Genomic DNA, 21,048 nt, shown 5'->3' with positions numbered 1-21,048 from the left:
CACCCCAGTAAGTTCTATCCACCAAGGCCAAGGCCTTCTCCACAAGTCCTTTCAAGTTCATGCAACTGAAGGCATACCTTCTCTGACTTTCTATGACATGTTTCTGCCTTGTTACTTGTGTGTATATTTAATTGCCCCTTAACTGTGAGTCCTTTGAGGAGAACATGTCATTCTTATCTTTAGCTTTCTACAGTTCCTAGCCCAGTGCCTGATATAGGCAGGCTTTTAATGATCTCAAATGTATTGATTTTCTTTTTTCTTTTTTTTTTTTTTTTTTTTTTTTTTTTGGCAGTTCACTGGCCACTGTTGCCTTCCTTCATAGTTACTTCCAAAGTCTGTTTCCCCCAGTCACAACTGCAAAATATCAAAAGTCCGGGAAAATAAAAAATAGTTCAGAATGGTCTTAGAGGTTCATTTTAGAAGTCAGTTAACTGGTAAAGAAGAGTTTATGTGATTTACCAAAAACTGCAATATTTCATTTAATTCTTACAAATATATGTATATCATAATATAGGAGGACTGAATACAGAGGTCATATTATACTATGATGTGATAAAGTACCTTCCTAAACATATCCTACTAGATTTAGGATTGAGTAAATTGGTGCAGCAGTTTAAGAACAATCTTTTCTCTATTTTCTCGACAACTAGGAAGCAGATGGTACCTAGGAGAATAAGTTAGGTAATTCCAATCTCAACTGTAGTTTAAGGTTTTAGAGAGGTTACTAAACTTTTATGCCTCATAGAAATCTGTAAGGATCTAAGTCACAGCCTTTCAAAAGTCTCTCTCAGAGATGGCAAGGTGATTCAATGGAGTACCAACAAAATTTCTTACAAGAATTTGTTTGCATTTACCTAAAATAAACTTTACCGTATGGGTTTATATGCTAACCTGACACATAACATACTCCAGGTATCCTGAGAGAGATCATTACTCTGCCCTTCCACTTCGTGTACCAACTGCAATTCATGCATGCTCCCTTAGGAAGATAAATGGATAATATCTACAAACTCAGTACTCTAGGGAGTGACAGGACAAACTTTAGCTTTAGGCTGTTTTGCTGGTTGTGTTCAAATTATCAAATGGGCTCATAAAGATAAATTGCTAATTTTTCCATTACAAAAAAAGAGGCTTGTTCAAATTTGATTTTTTCTATAATGAGTGTAACACCTAATACTTAAAAAAAAAAAAAAAAAAGACCCATAAAATTCTTGTTTAAGGGGACATTTAAGAGTGGATGAGAACATCCATTCCAAACATTTGGAAGTATTTCTAGTATTATGCAATTGTTACCATAAATATGTGTTTATCAAAACTATCAAACTTTCAAGTGTGTATTTTTAAAGCTTTGAAGCAAAATTTTGTTTAAATGGCTTCCAAATCTTTCAAAATCTCTTTGAGTTTTAACGCTATTTGTTAAAATATAAAGTTACACAACATCAAAAAACCAAATAATCTGATTAAAAATGAGCCGAGGACCTGAATAGACATTTTTCCAAAGATGACACACATAGGTGACCAACAGGCACATGAAAAGATGTTTACTATCATTAAAAACCACCATATCACCTCATACTTATCAAAATGACTAGTATCAAAAAGAGAAGAAATAAGTGTTGGCAGGGATATGGAGAAAAAGCAACTCTCATGCACTGCTGGTGGGAATGTAAACTGAAGCAGCCACTGTGGGGAACAATATGGAGGGTCCTCAAAAAATTAAAACGAGAACTACCATATGATTTGGTTATTCCACTACTGATATATCCCCCCAAATGAAAACACTAATGTGAAAGGCTATATGCACCCCTATCTTTGTTGCAGCATTATTCACAATAACCAATATATAGAAGCAACATAAGTGTCCATTGATAGATGAATGAAAAAAGAAGTGATACACACACACACACACACACACACACACACAATGGAATAGTACTCAGCCATAACAAGGAGATCTTGCCATTTTTCACAACACAGAAGGACTCAGAGGGTATCACGCTAAGTGAAATAAGTCAAAGACAAATATGACTTCATATTTGTGGAATCCTAAAAGCAAAACAAGCAGAAACAGACCCAAAAATACAGAGGACACACTGGGGGTTCCCTGAGGGAGGAAGGGCAAAATGGGTTAATGAAAGTGGGTATAAAAAAAAAATAAATAAATAAAAAATAAAAAAAATAAAAAAAATAAAAAATTTAAAAATAAATAAATAAATAAAAAGAAAGTGGGTATAGGCTTCTAGGTATGGAATGAATAAGTCATGGGGATAATAAGCACAGAATAAGGAACACAGTCAATAGTACTGTAATAGCACTGTATGCTGACAGATGGTAGCTACACTTTTGGTGAGCCTAGTGCATAAAGCTGTAGAGTCACTATGTTGTACATCTGAAATTAAGGTAATACTGTGTGTCAACTATACTGCAATAAAAAAATTACAAACCTGAAAATATATAATTCATTCTAGTAATTTTTTAAGAACTGAATGACATCATGGAAAATGGAAATTTGTCATACAAATTTCAATAATTTTGCTTAATTGGTAATTGAACTTAAAATCAGTTACTAACACACAACAGAAACACCCAGTGATAAACTTTTCTATATGAAGATATATATTTTTGTGAGTCAATTTTTTCAGCTATGGAAGCTACTGAAGTGACATAATGGAGATAAACCAGATTTTTAGAACTGCCATGACAGTGTTGAACCAAAATTTTCAAAACTAATGAAACACCATCTTACTTTAAAATTTTTTAATTTTGGTCTGGTTAACAGTGTTGTTAGTTTCATGTATACGATATAATGATTCAACACTCCCACACCTCACCAAGTTCTCATCGCCACACATGCACTCCTCAATCCCCATCATCCTACACTTTTTAAAAATGAGATTACCATCACAGTTCAGTAAATTATTCATTAAAAATTACTTATTCTATTTCATATGTTTCATAAATCATTTATATATTAGCTTATAATGTCTAAATTTAAAAAGGGGACATGCTCAAAAGATGTTACTGAGAAATGTTATCTATGATCAAAAACCCAGAAACTATCTATCTAGAAAATGTCAAAGAGATGCTTTATAATATTAATGCCAAATATTGTTCCTGTATTTATATGGGAACTAAGATGGTTTTCTCAAACCACTGAAAGGTGACAGGAAAATTTGAGTATTTAAATGAATATAACTGCCTATATATCTACATAAATAGGATCAAGTACAGAGAATATGTGGTGATAAAATATCTAAAAATCTATATCCAGATATTCTTAAACATTCTCAAGCATTATATCTGGGAAAAAAGCATTACCACAGAAATACGTCCATTTTAATATAGATGTGTTAAAGAAAAACAAGGCATATCACCATTTCATGTTGAGATTTTTTTCTAGATTTAACATTCTAATTTCATTCAATATAACACAGTCACAAGTCTCTTTTATGATCTCATCAGTATATTTACTTAAATTTTTCCTAGGTTTTACGTATCAAACCTGCAAGGCCCATTTGTATCTCCAAAATTATTTTCATACCATCATATACCTTGCTTGGTCCATTTTCTTTTTGGTAAGGCATGAAATCTATTTAAATGACGAAGATGCTGCAATTATACAAAATCTATTCTAGCAGAGAGACTTAGGACACCACTCATCTCTTTCCAGGTTATAATGGAAGATTTCCTATTAGTTCAGGTTTTCTAAAAAAATCTACAGGCAGGATTATTGTGTTGTCAAGGACCATCCTCATTATTAATTCCTGGATGATTACAACCTATTAAGGTCCCAGTATTAGGAGTCCTCAATATTACAAATCACATAAGTTACTGAAATCAGGGAGGAATCCTATTCTGCATTCTGACCATCTATTTCGTACATTCATCACTTAGCTGCAAACTTCTTGTACACAGGGATCATGCCTGATTTATCCAGTGCACAATGCCTAACATGTAGGGGATGCTCATCTTTGGGAGAGTCAATGAATGTACTGTACAAAGATATAGTAACAAATTAATGGAGACATTAGTTCAATAGCAACAGAGGCAGTTACAAGTTTCTTCCGGAGAACATTTCATCCTGAGTGAGAGATACAGTGGAAGGAGCCCCCTAACATCTGCAGTCAGACCCTTTGGTTTTTTGTTTGTTTTCACAGAAAACTATGAATTTGGCAAACTGCACATTTACTGGGTATATGCTGCTACCACATGCTCATTGCTAAAAGTGCTTCTGTTTGTTGCATTCCATCGTATCACATTAGCAATTTAGTATTGCCTATGTATATATATTTTAAAAAGAAACATTTTAGGAGAAAGCACTAGAATCTAGAAAATTCAACTATCAAAGCTTTCATTTTTTAAAATGAATTTTCTTATTTTTGGAGGGAAAAAATAAACTAATCCTTAATGGAAAGACTATGCTCTTTAGTTCTCTTGGATCATCATTAATCCCAGAACACAATGGAATATACATTTTCTTACCAAGCATGATTTCATTCTAGGTAGAGAATAAAAGCATTCTAGGAAAATGAATCAGCTAAATGAGACTTAATGGGAAAATAGATAAATTATTATAAATTTACTTAAAGAGCATTTGCTAGAATAGTTTGATTACAGTGCAATGTCCCTTAGTATATACAAAAGAGAAGAGAAAAAACTTTTACTCACCTTTTAAAGACTGTCTTAGTCATGAGCACATGTATTTTTAACTTATTAAATAAATAAGTTTATATCATAAATTTTTATTGTTTATAAAAATATAAAAATTTCTAGTATTTAAGATAGCTAAACAATAGATCTTATGTTTTTAAACACCAATGTTAGTTTCTAATGGATTTAAAATATAATAGCTTAAATACTTAAATTATGAAAACATACACTATTCAGCAATTAAATGTTTAATAAGAAATTAATGTTTGTTAATTTAAGAAAAACAGCACCAAGAGAAAAGGAGGCATTCATTACAATACAGGATCTGTTCAGGGACTTAAAACATTTTAGGTATTGATCTAAGCAGTAAAAATACAACATACATATGAATTATGCAAAGCACAAAGCCACAACACAAGTCATTAATAAACAAGGGTTAAATACAATCATTTCACATTGACTAATCACAAAAATACAGTCATTAAATTAAGACATAGGTTAAGGTTTATTTCCTTAATCATGCTTATAAATTATTACAAGATTTTCCACAAGATGGAGAACATTTAAATGTAGATTTACAACTTTCTTCCCAGTTATATTTTAATGATTTAACACTTTATAATTCTGCTTAAAATGAAATGTTTGAGATTTCATATTGTTCATATATGCATAATACATATACACCCATTTGTAGTTTTCTAACCTAGTGAATAGGATCTGCTGAAATTAAAGTTACCCCTGAATGATTATTCATCTGTTAATAAGAGGTATTCTGAAGTTTGGGTAGTACGTAGCAAAACAAAGAGGTAAAAGGTTATATCTAGTTTTAACAATAAAAACTTCAGATCCCTTAAACCCTTTTAATATAAAAGGCTAATTTAAGGAATAAAATTCTTCATATAATAAAAGAAATCCAGGCACTTTAATATATATGTACTTTATACCTATAAAAAGTGAATAAATAAGTTTGTAAAAACTCTCATATAAACACTGTGATTTTTAAAATTTCACCTTCAATTTATGAAAAAAAAAAAAAGGCATTACAGTTCTTCACTAGTGCAAAGACTGAATTATCCAATGAGCTCCTTTTGGAACAGGCTTGTAGTAAACAATGAATTACGTACTTCTAAGTTACTATTTGATAACTGTGGTTTATTTTCTTGGTTATTAGTTTTTGTGAGAATGAAAAAGTTATCTATGCACAGAGCTTTACTGAACATGCAGGCTTTTTCACTTACAATATAATTTAATACAAATACCATGACACAGTATATTGGAACATAGTACTAGACACCTTCCAATACAATATATAAACATTGTGTGACACTGTGTGTATATATCACAATGTTATATAACAATTATATCTCAAAATAGGGAAAAACTTGTCTAAATGCCATAGAAATATGTAGAGAAGGCTGATAAACCTTGTAAGATGTTTTAAAATATTAAAAACATCTAAAACTGACCCCAAAGGAATAACTGTACTTAAAGTTATAGAATATTAGAATTACATTTTATGCTAAATTTAAAAAGGATCATGTTTATTAAATAGAACAGGGGTCAGCAAACATTTCCTGAAAGAGCTAGATAAAAAATATTTCAGGCTTTAAGGGCCAGTCTCTATTGCAATAATTGTATACCAAAAGCAGCCATAGTAATACATTAAAAAAATGAGGATGACTATGTTCCAATGAAACTTATTTACAAAAATAGGCAGGTCAGATTTAGTCCATGTGCCATAGTCTGCTAACCACTTAAATAGAACGTATGAAACAATTTTAGGTATTTCAATACCTAGCACAAAGCAGTAGGTAGAAGCAAATGTTTAAGGCTTTGTGAATTAATAAATTGATGAATGATTAGAAAAATAAAACTTCTGTGCTTAGAAACAAATGCCATTATAATTCAATCCTCTAAGTGGTCTGGAGCCTGCTTTCCTAACTGGGACAAAACCTGAGGAAAGCAATCCATAGCCTTATTGGGAACTAGGCTTGCAAACTAAAGCCAAAAAAAAACGAAAGACAACGTAACAGATCTAGTACAGAGAAAGTGGATTTCCAATGTAAGATAGCTAACAGAAAAGGGTACCTTTTTATATTTGAGTTCCTACGTTATTTCGAATCTCTCCAACTAGACTATAAAGTCCATAGGAGTAAGAAATAGTTTTTTTTTTTTTAAATAGCTGTAGCAAGCACAGTGTCTACGATATAGATGGTCAATATTTTATTAAGTAAATATGTGAATGTTTTCTATGGCAAAATATGTTTTTGTTAGTTCCAACAAAGTGATGCTGCAATTTAAGATCTTCCTATAAAGTTAAATTTTCCTTTTGTTTTGTATCAGTCACAGTAACTATCCAGATGCATTTCAGCCTGAACTAGAACTTGACTTATTCATTAAATGGCATGAGTTTGAAACTTGGGTTTCTCACAATGTAAAGTTTTGACTTGGGAAAAGCAAACTGAGTGCAGGCAACAGTGTTGGTTATAAAGCCAGAGTTATAATTATTTTTTTTAAAAAGAACTGCATAACTTTACAAATTATAAATAGGCTCACATCAGTTTTTCATCTGGAAGAAGTGTACTTGGTTGTTCAGGATTTAAAATATCAAAAGTGATCAAAATGCTAATTTCAACATATTTATATATTAATTACTCTTCAAAGCCTGGATATTTGAAATATACTCAATAAACCAGTCATGAACAATACTTATGAATTTTGTCTATGGCTCCAAAAAAATAAATTAAAAGATTCCCAAAACACAGTAACTCCACACAGTGAAGAAATATTTAGATAAATTACTATATAAATATCTTTCCATGATGTATGTAATAAACTGTAAACAATTCACTTTAAATTTCTCTATCTTTTAATATTTTCACATTTCCAAACAAAATACTAAGTTTAACAATGATAAAAAAAAAGTTTTAAAGACTGTTATTTGCTTTTGGATCAGTTACTAGACATTGACAGACAAAAGCCACATACAGTTATACACTTAAACAAGACACAGCTTAATTTGCCATTGTAACAAGCACAATGTTAACATTATATACAAATGTATATCGTAAAATATTTACAATTAGGAGACAAGCCAAAGATGTACCGTAGGAAAATATTTCCATTAGAATAGTGCTATGGTTCAAAATTACTTATAAAAAATAAATACATATAAAACTATTATATATATTACAGTACTTGAAATTGAATGGATTTTTTTCCAAACTATCAAATTTAATAACACAAGCCAAGATGGCCAGTAATCTGCTTAAAATAAAAAATCAGAAGATATAGCATGTACCATAATTCATAAACAAGCAGTTAAAGAAATGGGGGCATGATAAAACAAAACAAAACAAAACAGACAAAAATAAGATTATTATCGTACCGATTTCCATGGTCCCCGATGCCATGTTGCATCATCAGGGCAAGCATGCACATGACATTGTACCACACTAGGTGGCTTGTTTAAGATTTCACAGTTTTGCTCTTGTGACATTTGGCCATTGGGAAATTGACATATAACGAATCTTGATTTTATTCCTCCTCCACATGTTTGTGTACACTAAAAATAAGAAAATTCAAAACTATGTGGTTTTAAAGACAGTATTATATTGCTTTATTCAATGTTTAATACATAAGTATTAATGCTAGAGTTTTCTTCCTAGGTAAAAAAAAGTTTTAGTTCTATAATAAAAAAAAAATGACAAAATTTTGAGAATTAGTACCATAAGATGTTTCAATATCAAGGACCTATAAAATAGACAAGTCAAATAAAACTGATTTACTTAATAAATATTAACTACATAACTTATGATATCCCATCAATAGATTACTGGGTAACCATGAGAGCTAGTAAAATAGATCTAAACTTATAAACAGGGAAAGATGTTTGGTATATGTTACATGAAAATAGTAGGTGGCAGCTTGTGTAATATGAATCTATTTGGGGAATCCACACAAGACCAAAGTCTGGAAGGAAATGTATCAAATATTAAAAGTTCTCATCTCCTCATAATTTTCCCTATCATTTGAATTTTTACAAAGAGCATGCCTAAACTCAGGAGTAAAAATGTTATTTTCATTTTGGAAATTGTAAAAGAACATTTTTAAAATGTAGTTGATATTTATTGGCAGCTGGTCAGAAGTGGATCTTTAAACAATGATTTCAAAATGCTCTATGAGAAACAAAGGGTTGCAGAAGGGGAGGTGGATGGGGGTATGGGGTAACTGGGGGACAGCACTAAGGAGGGCACTTGATAGGATGAGCCCCGGTGTTATACTATATGTTGGCAAATTTTTAATTTATATTTTTAATTAATAATTCAAAAGAAATGCTCTATGAGAAAAAATATATATAAGTCATTAAATATATTTGACTAATTGGGTGATTTTGTTCATCCAAAGCCAATATAAGTCTTTCTTACTCTTTCTCCTGCATAATATAGGTGGGATTTGTATTCATCAAAACTATTTTAAAAATTATCTTCATATCCCCAGTGTCTAGAAGAATGCCAGGACATGAAGTGCTCAATAATTGATAACTATCTGCTTAGAAAATTCACCATGTGAATGGCTCAGTAATAGGATAAAAGCATGGCCTATGTATAACATCTAATTTTCTATCTTTATAGCAACAAAACTTTCTAAGAATATACTAATTTTAGAAAGGCATTAGTGATTCACAGACATATTGGCTAGCATAATAGATTCTGCTAAAAAATGTGGAACATTTCCTATCACGAAGGAGTGATTTATACCATGACAGTCTATTAGAAGATCAAGATTTTCCTAAAAATAAAACCTTTCTGTGTAGTATGGTGAAGGAAGATTATCCCGCAGTAACAGCGTGAGGTACTTAACTTTCAATCTTCAGAGAGTCACCATCTCCAAAATTTTAGAAAACATTCAGACTTACTTCTCCCCAGCTGCCGTAGCTCCACTGTGGACAAGGGCCTGAATGGCAGTGCTGGGCCTCTGGGGGCCTGGAGGCTGCATCACAGGAAGTGGCACTCTGTCCGTCTTCATCCTGGCAGACCACAACTCTGCGCTGAACACCTCGAGCACAGCTGCTGGAGCACTGGCGAGGATAAAACACAAACTGTGGATGCCACATCGTGAAATTACATGGGGATAAATCAGCATTTGGACTCAGGTTCAAACTCTCCCTTCTAAACTCCCCCTCTCGTTGGGAAAATTTGAGTGGAGAAATCTGCCAAGAACATGAGTGTCTGTTAGAATTTGTTGATGGAAGGAGAAAAGGTAAAGTCTGCAATAGCGAATCCAGGCCCATCCTACATGTTAAGTAGAAAGGAATTAAAAAAAGAAAGTCACTAAGCTTTGATATTGTTTTTCTTTGTCTCAACTTTTATGTAAAATATGAACTACAATTGTACCTTTTGTAGGTTCGTGGTTTTACACCCGCTTACTGCACACTGCTATTGCAGTAATTTCTAGGTTTGATTTTTTTTCATAAACATTTACAGTCTTAACCTCTTAAAAGATTCTTTTGTTTTTATCATAATGGACTCTAATCAGATTGTTTTTAAGTGCATTCCTCTGTAATCATAATATCACATTAGTGTATAGTTCATTAAGGACTCTGGGGATTTGCAATCTGCATCAAAAATCGTTTAATCCTTTTAAGATTCAAACTATTGATCTTCAGATAAATTTAGCATTAAAAGTATCTGATGTCATTGTATACATATCTGTTAAAAGGCTATAATATAACAAAATTATAGAATTAATATAACTCAATAAAGACAACTTACTGATCCCCATGGTCCTGTTCTCCATTGGTTTCCTCTGATTGACGGGTAGACCCCCTGATTTTGATTATCCTCTGGTTTGTGAGTTAATGGAAAATTCCTGCCTGGAAAATGGCTTGGCTGCTCAGAGGAACTTGGAAAGTGACTGTACATGGGTGGGCAGGCTGCCAGGTTACATTCTTGTTCTATCAAAGGGCGAACTGCAGGGTCACAGTAATTCTCATTAATTGGCTGATGGTAGTTGATGCATAAAACTTGTCGAGTTGTTTTTCCATGGCCACAGGAAGCTGAACACTGATCACAAATTTACCCACATTTATAATGTAATAAATCACATTATTATACTGTCAATTATATTTGAACTTTTCATTTTATTTTTTCTTGTAAAAATACTTACAGGTGACCAATTCCCAGTTTGCCACTCCCCACAAGGGTTAAAACAAACAGATATTTCAGCAGGTCGGGGTAAATGGGCACAATAAGATTCATCTGCTATTCCATCATAAGCATCACGACAGCTTACATAACGGGCTTGATTACCTTGTCCACAAGACACAGAACACTTAAAAAAAAAAAAAAAAAAAGATTGTACCAAGGTGTTATAACAGTACATCTCTCAGGTAGCTTTCGCTCCAATTTCTAAAACATGAAGTTTCTTTAAAAAATTATAAATAATATCACTTGGCATCACTTCTGAGTAAAATGAAGACAGGGCAATGAATACCCTACTCCTTGGTTCAGATCATAAATTTACAAATGAGATATTCGCAGTAAGAATAAGATACTACTCAATTTCTTAGAATACAGATTATTATTTGCTAAAAAGATAAAGAAAACATTTTATAAAACAATCTTATTTTAAATATCTGTGAACATCTAATAGTCGATATAATCCCACAGTTAAAATATTCAGAGAATCTTTGAAGTTTACAAATATAGATTCTGTAAAAGATTAAAGCAAAGCATATATTCTAAGTAAAGTTTTCAGTTTAGAAAAACATGATGATGTTGATGGCTTAAATAAAGGATGATAAAAAGTCTAATTTCATGTCTGCTCTGCATAACCATCTATGAGACAAATATTATCAACCCCATTTGGTAGAGAAAAAAGACCTAGAAAACTTTAATTTTTACTCAGAGACATAGAGCCTCTTGGTAAGAATAGTATTTAGCCATTAAATTATCTATCTCTGAACCCTACATCACCTTCTACACCATCAAGGTACCTGAAAATGAATGCATAACATTAATTTGGCTAATCTGAAGCAACCATTTTGCTGATGTGTAAAAGCCTCCATAATACAAACACTATAGTTCTTTTTTTTTTTTTTTTTTTTTAAGATTTTATTTATTTGAGAGACAGAGCACTAGCAGGGAGGGTGGGCAGAGGGAGAGGAAGAGGGCTAAGCAGATTCCCTGATTACATGGGAGCTCAACAGAGGGTTTGATTCCAGGACTCCAAGATCATGACTTGAGCTGAAGTCAGACAGCCTAACCATCTCAGCCACCCAGGAACCCCCAAACACTGTACTTCTTAAAGGAATTCACTTACTGGGGTCCAAGAACCATGTCGCCACTGGGCTATCTTTCCTATGGGAACAGCTGGCAATGAAGTGGCCCCAATTTTAGGGATAATTGGGCAAGGTATGACTATACAGTCCTGTTTAAAAGAAAAATGCATCTCAAAACATCAATGAATTAATCACTCTGATTTATATTAAATTCTATACTTCATTTCTTCCACATGTCTAATTCAGGAACAGCTGCATAATGACAAATTGATGATGTAAAAGTTTTTAATCTTTCAGAAGTACAAAGTACTATTCAAGGGCTACAAGTGAATAGTACAGATCTGAATCCCAAGGTTTGGATCATTCTATCTGATGACTGAAAAGAAAAATAGCAATAGTCCTTCAAAAATACCGCTAAGCTGAAACATCCTGAGTGAACATAGACCATCACTCTCAAAAAGCGTAACACACTTTAGAACTTCATCATATTCACAATAGATACTATCCTTCTGCCATGCAAAGAATTAAAATACCTAAATGAGTGATTCAATGGCAGATAGAGTAAAAAAAAAAATAAAGCTATAAAGCTGGCAACACCTTAAAAAATAAATTCTCCAACACGCATGTGCACAAACATGTTTTCAAGGGCTATTAGGAAAAATATGTATGAAACAAGTTTAACACATTAATTTTCTTGTGACAAATCTTGTTTTACAATCTATGAAGAAGTATCCTTTACCTGCCTGTCACTTGGGCGACTGGCTCCATGGCACACTCTGTCATCTAACACTGCACTGAGCAGCTCATTGACACATTTAACAGCACGCATCTGATACCCACGTCCACATGTGGCCGTGCACTGGAAGGATACAAACACATATCCAACAATATTATTCAAAAATTGTATAAGCTTAATTTTCTTATTTTTTTATTTTTTTAAGATTTTATTTATTTATTCATGAGAGACACAGACACAGGGGCAGAGACACAGGCAGAGGGAGAAGCAGGCTCCATGCAGGGAGCCTGACGTGGGACTCAATCCCGGGACTCCAGGATCACACCCTGGGCCGAAGGCAGACGCCCAACCGCTGAGCCACCCAGGGATCCCTAATTTTTTTAATACAGTTAATATACTTTCAGATCTTTTTATTAGTCCTTTACATCAGATTCCGTACAAAATTGGCAAATGTAATGAATATACATTTATTCCAATTTAGACAGCTAATAAAATATTGAAGTTAAAATGGAAGACTGTTATTCTATCTTTTTTTTTTTTTTGAAGAGAGATTATACATTTTTCTATTGGAGTTCAAGTTGCCAACATATAGCATAACACCCAGTGCTCATGCCATCAAGTGCCCCCCTCAGAGCCCATCACCGAGTCACTCCAACCCCCCACCCACCTCCCCTTCCACCACCCCTTGTTCATTTCCCAGAGTTAGGTGTCTCTCATGTTTTGTCACCTTCACTGATATTTTCACTCCTTTTTCCTTTATTTCCTTTCACTATTTTTTATATTCCCCAAATGAATGAGACCATGTAATGTTTGTCCTTTTCCGGTTGACTTATTTCACTCAGCATAATACCCTCCAGTTCCATCCACGTCAAAGCAAATGGTGGGTATTTGTCGTTTCTAATGGCTGAGTAATAGTCCATTGTATTGTATCTTTAAAAAGTTACATCAAAATGTCAATAGTCTTGACATTTTGGGGTTAGAGTTAATACAATTTAGGGGAACTAGATACTCTTCAAAATCTACCTGAGGTATGTCTTCTAATATGCTAAATAAATTTCAAAGAGATGAAGAAGGAAGAGCATAAAGTTAAATGGAAGGTGAAACAAGGTTTCCCATCCAGAGTGGCAGCCACCAGGAGTTAATAGGCCACCCACCATCCAGCCTGACCACTGCTCATCCTACAAATTCCTAGCTCCCTGTTTGACAAAACTTCTAAACAATGCCTACTCTCAAGGTGGTAAAGCTAATTTAGACACAGAACACGAAAATATTTATAATTTAAACAAAGCTGAAGAATAAATTTGCAGCATTTTGGTTAACAAGTGAATTCAAAAGCAAAGCTGAACTGTTTACCACAGCAAAATTAGCAGCACTGATACAACTGTGTAGATAAGAGTTTACATTTCAAGGATTTAAAAAAAAAAAAAAAAAACCCACATTTAGCTGCCTCCAGCAAGAGAATGAATACACCACAATTTTGGTGCTATTCTATGAAGATGAATTAAATCAGGAAAGCCATTCTTATACTCACAGAACCCCACGGTCCTACTTGCCAGGAAGCACATGTATGAAGCTCACATGGTCTCAAAGATTCAGGTTTGGTACCTGGGTTACAGAGACCATCATTCAAATGATCTTCATTCAGCTGGCACCACACTTGCCTTTGTTTTGTTCCTTTTCCACATGTAACAAGACACTGAAAGAATACAAATGATTATTCTCAATATTAGTCAACATAAATGCCTTAAAAAAATGACACCATGACAAGTTACACATTAAAATGCATGTGAAAGACCATTCCTGGCACATTTTTCCCTTCATTCCTCCAGAGATATTCACCAGGTAAAATCAGCCACACCAAACTCACCACCCAAATCTCAGTATAGCATTCATCTGTCCTAGAAAGAAAGGTAAAAAACTAACTTTAAGTATATATCTCAGACTACTGTGAACACTGGGACTTCCTTATGAATACGGTTAGTGATTAAACACCAATCAATGTTATTGTTAGCTGGACAGTATGGTTTAAGAACAAACCATTAACTTGTAATTGCTTTGATGCAGTTATTTATAAAGTAAGATTAATTCTTTTTTACAACTTTGAAGCCTTAAATTGCAAAGCTTTCCTACAAGATATTATAACAGTTCTTAGCCTCATCTGTTCAATGTTACCTCACTCCACTCACTAGTAGCCCAACTGGGACAGGAAAATTCATTGCAATTCTCCGTTGTCACTCGGGGAAGCTCTTGGCATTCTCTGCTGGCAACATGGTGGCCAAAGTTATTTACACAGTACGATTCTCGAGACCTTTCCCCTCCTCCACAACTCCTGGAACACTGATTTAAATGACAAATAAATGACAAAAACAAAAACAAAAAAAAAAGTGGTGACAAATGAAAAAAGATTTTACCAAAAATATACTTTAGAGTAACAAATATTAAAAAAAATATATAGGCAACTTTTCTTAAGCACTACTGGTTATTTGTACCTGGGACCATTCTGAATAATGCCATCTTGTTAAGACACAGTCACCATGGCAGGGTTCTCGTGTGGGAGGTTTAAGTTGGTCACCACAGTAGTGGTCATCTACTGGAACAGTCTGTCCTTTATGAATGGAGTACTTCATGCAGTGGACATCCAGTGATCTATATCCTTGACCACAATGGGATGAACATTCACTTTTGCTAATGATGTGCCACCTAGAAAAAAGGATGTTATTATACTTAGGGATGCCAATTAATGCAATTTTAAAAAATGGATTCAGAGAAATTCATGCATAGGATTCAATTTTGAAAATTCTGTTAGAATTGATTGACAAGCTGCCTGGATATACTGGATATATCATTAGATGAAAAATTCTGAGGTAAGCCTAAACTTTCATTTTTATAGATGAGAAAATGAGGCCTAGAGGTAGAAATCATTCCCCCCCCCCAAATAAAATCTATGTTGTTCCCCAAATATATAAAAATGACAGTGGTCTGGCTAAAGCTAAAGAAAGGGAACCAGCACTATATCTAGTGATGTCAGTCTGGCATTTGGTGGTGGCTTTGTAGGTTCAAGGAACCCCAAGCTTTCCCAAAAGCCTTCGAAAACAACTGGTTTAGATCACGATTACCCAATTACTTAGTGGTAGATTTAAGACTGAATATACCTGACTCACAAACAGGTAGTATGTCTCTATGCAATCACACTAAAGTATTTCATGATTGGGAAATATCTTACTAGACCAGTAAGACAAAGCCTTTAAACATTGGCAAACTAGGTTTTTATAAGGCATATTATATTTTCTAATTCTTGTAAACTATTTTTTAGACATGTTTTCAGAGAAAACATTTTTTCTGCAAGTAATCTGCTTGTTTTAGCCAAATTAACACAATTATAGCCTAGCGATCTATCAGACAAGATGAGTGCAACAGTAAAACAGAGCATAGAATTCACAAAGTTTGTTTCAATTCCCAATAGCATCTCAGGGATTTCATTGTGCTTCATTCCATGGCAGTAAGTGGATGAGACTCATTCAAGCAACTCTTCTATGCTTTCAAACAACAACATAAATATATAAAAATGAGCATCCTTGCTGAATGAGAGATTCGGGCCAACCCTCAATGTTAATGGTCACTTACTAGATGGGGTTGTTCTTAACTTTGCTCTAAGACCAATTCCAGTCACCATCACCCTCACCAAAAGACAGGTAAAATTTAGAAGTGGGTACTTCCCTGTCCCATAATCTAGGATCATGTTTCTTAATGTTTAATAGACAAAATATTGATAAGATCAAGAAACCACTCTACTGATTCTTTAATCCTCAAACTTTAAAAGTTTATTCATAGGTTCAAAGGGAACTATACAATCATTTTCCAAAATTTATTGTTTCAGATCTTTAAACTACGGATTTTAATATTAGAGTTTACCTATAGCTTACAAATTTGTTTCCGATCCTTACGCAAAATTGAGACCTATATACTGGTATTCATCAAACACTACGAATAAACATTCAAATCAGTTGCCAAGTTTCACAATAAACTAGTGAACCTGACATTTTATACTAGCAGGGACACAGGATAGACATTAAGTACACGTCCATCCGAGCAGGCACTGTGCTAGATGCTTTACATCTTATCTCACTTATTGATTTTACCCTGGTTACAGAACACATTATTGCTTTACCTTAGTTCACAGTCTGTATTACACCTTTCAGTCACAAACAATGGAAGTGGCAAATGGTCACATCTTTGATCGGACACTACCATGTGATCACTCTTCCGAATGCAGGTAATTTTTCTTCTGTGAAGACCTTGGTCAAAGTCAAATGACAATTAAATGGAAAGTTCTCTTAAGTAGACGTTCTAGAATTATTTAATTCTGCTAATAGCCTAAACAATTCAGTGAAGTAAAAAAAAAAAAGAAAGAAAATTCCAACACAAGATACAGTATAGACTAGCATATTAATTTAGTCAAAAATGACTTTCTGGAGTAAGCAAGCTGAATCCTGACTGAGAAGTTTGCTTAGTAAAGCGACACATGGAGGGTGGGCCAGATAGAGAGTAGAAAGAAATTCATGAGAGCTGGCTAGAGTGGTCAGAGTTGACACTGATGCTCTGTAGTCCACTACTGCTTCCCATTATTTGCTTGCCTTTTCCCCAGAGAAGAACTGCATACCTTCACTTGCTACATGTTACTCCAACTTCCTAAGAGAGGTATATACTTCCATGTTCATTGACTTTGGGCTTATGCCAACCAACTGCAAAAGAATATGACCCTTTTCCACTTCTAAGCAGAAGCTCTAAAAGCCACTATATACTTCTGTCCAGCTCACTTTCCCTTTCCCCTCTGTCTCTAAAGTAGCCTTTCCCAGATAAGGTTGATCTTTCAGATTGGAATTGTGAATGGAAAAGACACAATAAAAAGATCATTGGCTATCAGTTTGACAGGGTATGGAGGGAGGGATTTTTAGCGCAGGGAAAGTATTCTGCATGATGCTGTAATATGTATACGTGCAATTAAACATTTGTTAAAATCCATTGAATGCATAACACAGCGAACTGTAAACTATGGGTTGTAGTTAATAACACATCAATTGTAACAAATGTGTCTCACTAATTCAAGATGTTATAGCGGAATGGGAGGGAGGAGGTGAAAGACAATGTGTGAATTTTCTGTACCTTCTGCCTCAATTTCTCTATCAACCAAAACTGCTCTAAAAATAATCTTTTTGGGGGATGCCTGGGTGGCTCAGCGGTTGAGTGTCTGTCTTTGGTTCAGGGCATGACCCTGGGGTCCTGGAATCCAGTCCCAAATCGGGCTCCCTGCATGGAGCCTGCTTCTCCCTCTGCCTGTGTCCTTCTTTCTCTGTCTCTCATAAATAAGATAGATGATAGATAGATAGATAGATAGATAGATAATAAAATCTTTAAAAAATATTTTTTTAATGACATGGATACGGATACCAAACTGAGAACAGCCATTGCCAATTGGCAACTAAAACATAGTAGGACCAAGAAATAAACCTTTGTTTTACAAATCCATTGAGATTTGCTGGTTGGTTGTACACAGCATCACCACAGTGAAAGCAAAGCTAAGAAGTGATTATAATGGGCCAGAATAGACAGATCTTTACACTTTCTGCAATGAGGAGACAGGGAAAAGTTTAGGCAGAGACATGATCGAGTTTCTATTTCATCAAAGTTCAACTGCATACTTTCAGTTAGCTAAACATGAACATGCATGTTTATCTTTGCTCCTTCCTAAATACCATCTGAAAAGACCATAAGGAATTTTGAAAAGGAATAAACCTAACAGAACAAAAAGAATAAAAAAAGGAAGCACAGTAGGCAAGGAAAGGACATTCTGAATATGAAAAGGGGATGGAAATAACTAACAGAGCCCAGGAAACTGAAACTTAAGCCTGTAGAGGGACCAAGTGAATAAGAAACAAATCATTCATGCTAAAGAATCCAAGAAAATCCCAGGAATTGAAAACACCAGGTTCTGTTGAAGAAGTGAATGTGTGAAGGGTAGGCCCAAAAAAAATGGAGAAGTGATTGAAAAGTACTGATGAAGAATAGTTGGACTCCTACCCTTCTAGTCGAGAGCAGCATTGTCCAATAAAAATAGAATGTGAGACATGTATGTAATTTCACATTTTCTAGTTGTCACGTTAATAAAAAAAAGACATGGGTGAAATTGATATTTGGTATGTCTAACCTCAAGTACCTAAAATATCATTTTAGCTATGTTTTACTTTTTTTTTTTCCACACTGAGTTCTCAAAATTCATTGTGCATTTCACGCTTATACCACATTTCAATCGGTTAGCTACATTTGGCCAGTGGCTACCATACTGGACAGCAAAGCTCCAGAAAAAGTGAACCTGGGGAGATAGACAGCTTAAGGAAGTCGGGGGAAGTACTGTACCAAAAATAAGAGAATTAAGAAAAAGTCTCCATATTGGATGATGAGAACCAGGCCTACTGGACTCTCTTTCCATTCCCCTCTGGCTCCAAGCCGACTTCTATGGTTCTCTCGTCTCCAGGCTGACCATTAGAAGATTCCCCTCTTGAGAGGCTCTTTAACCCTCAAGAAGATTAACTGACAATGACATGTGGAGTTTCTCCTCCAATGACACATGAAAGGGCTATTTAGTGATCCAATTACTCCATAATGAGGTCCCACTTCACTTATCTGACCAACACAGAACTCTCAATCTGCATTTTAGTCTTAAATATGAACAAATAGCCAAGGATCAGCAGACATTTCAGGAAATTCAATGACACACAAGAGACCAAAATAAACAAAAACAAAGTAAAACTAAAATGAAACAGATTATGTCAGATAGAAGAAAATCTAAAGACTATGATTAATACTGTCAGAGACACAGATATTACACATCTATGAGACAAAAGCAAGATGTTATGACTAAGAATGTTAACAATGTAAATTCAGAAAAGAAATTAGCAAATAGTGATTGGTTCAGGAGGTTGAATGTCTGAAATATATAAATATCAGAAAGATTTAAGAGAAAATTCAATGTAAGGAAATTATTAAATCATACAGTAAAAATTCTCAAGTCAAAGAACCTGTTTCCAAATGTGAATGGCATCCTAATGACCCAGGAAAACAGATGAAAGAAACACCAACATCAAGGCAAATTGTCCTGAAATTTCACACCACTAGAATTCAAGAGAGGAGCCACAAAACTTCCACAATGGAAAGTGTCAGAGAAACACAGGAAACCAGAGAACAAGACTTTTAACCTTCTAAGGTACAAAATCTTAGCGTTTATTCCAGTCAAACTGAGCAAATATGAGAATAATGCCATTTTCATATATGAAAGGTTTCAACAAACTACCTTTTTCAGGAATATTATTGAGGGATATATTTCATCAGTGGGGGAAATAAAAAGAGGAACTCATGGGATTTAGAAAACAGGGAACACAGAAGAGAATCCCCCAAAAAATAATGAAGGGAAAGTTCACAAGGACACTCATGTAAAAGCAACAAAACCAAATTAGAGCAAGAGAAATGAGGGCCACAGTAACAGTAGACTGATTCAAAAAGTAAAGGAGAATTGAAACTGCCAGATTAAGTAACGTACTTGAAAATATTCAGATAAAATTTCTAAGCTCTCACAAAGTTTGGGAACTCATTACATTCAGTACACAGAATAACAAAACTGAGGGAATTTCAATCATAATTTTTTAAAAAGAACATATATGTGTGTGTATGTATTTATTTAGCTAGCAGGTCCGGGAGAGGGGGTGGGCAGAGGGAGCCGCAGATTCCCCACTGAGCTGGGAGCCTGACATGGGGCTCAACACCACGACTCTGGGACCATGACCCGAGCAGAAGGCAGACGCTGAACTGAGCTACTCAGGCACCCCTCATTTTTTATTTTTATTTTTATTTTTTGGAAGAGAACGTGCACATGTGTGCACGCACTCATGGTGCGGAGAGGGGCAAAAGGAGAGTGAGAATCTTAGGCTGGTTCCATGCCCAGAGCAGAGCCTGATGCAAGGGCTCAATCTCACAACCCTGAGATCTTGACCCAAGTGGAAATTAAGAGTTGGACATTTAACCAACTGAGCCACCAGGGCCCCCTATGAGAATTTCCTTTTAGAAAAACTAAAAAGTTACAAAGAGCGAATATAACCATCGTATACTATGTGGCAACTAACAGTTTTTTCCCTCCAGCTCAAAATTGTTGAAGAGATATCGCTCTGGTTCAGACTCCCAAACCACTGCATCAGGTCTTGACGAACCTTTTATTTGGATCTTGCTCTTTTTTACTCGATACATTCTCCACATTTTCACACATTCCCTCACTCACCTGATGTTTGGATTTGTTCCTAGCTCCCCATATCCACTGCCACAGACCGGGGTA

General features: G+C 34.5%; 1 protein-coding gene across 4 annotated transcripts in view; it reads right to left on the bottom strand.

Moving 5' to 3' along the window:
• Nucleotides 1-21,048, bottom strand: part of ADAMTS20 (ADAM metallopeptidase with thrombospondin type 1 motif 20) — a 163,041-nt gene that overhangs the window by 57,892 nt on the left and 84,101 nt on the right. For 2 of the 4 annotated variants that reach the window (XM_077870392.1, XM_077870393.1), the window contains exons 19-28: nt 16,837-16,963; nt 15,158-15,368; nt 14,841-15,005; nt 14,200-14,364; nt 12,672-12,791; nt 11,974-12,081; nt 10,819-10,983; nt 10,425-10,715; nt 9,569-9,730; nt 8,039-8,215 (exon numbers count right to left, since the gene is read on the bottom strand). In XM_077870392.1, the coding sequence (XP_077726518.1) occupies nt 8,039-8,215; nt 9,569-9,730; nt 10,425-10,715; nt 10,819-10,983; nt 11,974-12,081; nt 12,672-12,791; nt 14,200-14,364; nt 14,841-15,005; nt 15,158-15,368; nt 16,837-16,963 (1,691 nt within the window). The remainder of the gene's footprint in view (nt 1-8,038; nt 8,216-9,568; nt 9,731-10,424; nt 10,716-10,818; nt 10,984-11,973; nt 12,082-12,671; nt 12,792-14,199; nt 14,365-14,840; nt 15,006-15,157; nt 15,369-16,836; nt 16,964-21,048) is intronic. The other 2 variants (XM_077870395.1, XM_077870394.1) reach the window with 2 other exon arrangements.

The sequence above is a fragment of the Canis aureus genome, chromosome 25 (genome assembly GCF_053574225.1).
Source record: "Canis aureus isolate CA01 chromosome 25, VMU_Caureus_v.1.0, whole genome shotgun sequence".
NCBI classification, from domain to species: domain Eukaryota; kingdom Metazoa; phylum Chordata; class Mammalia; order Carnivora; family Canidae; genus Canis; species Canis aureus.
This window is presented reverse-complemented; position numbering and strand designations above follow the sequence as displayed.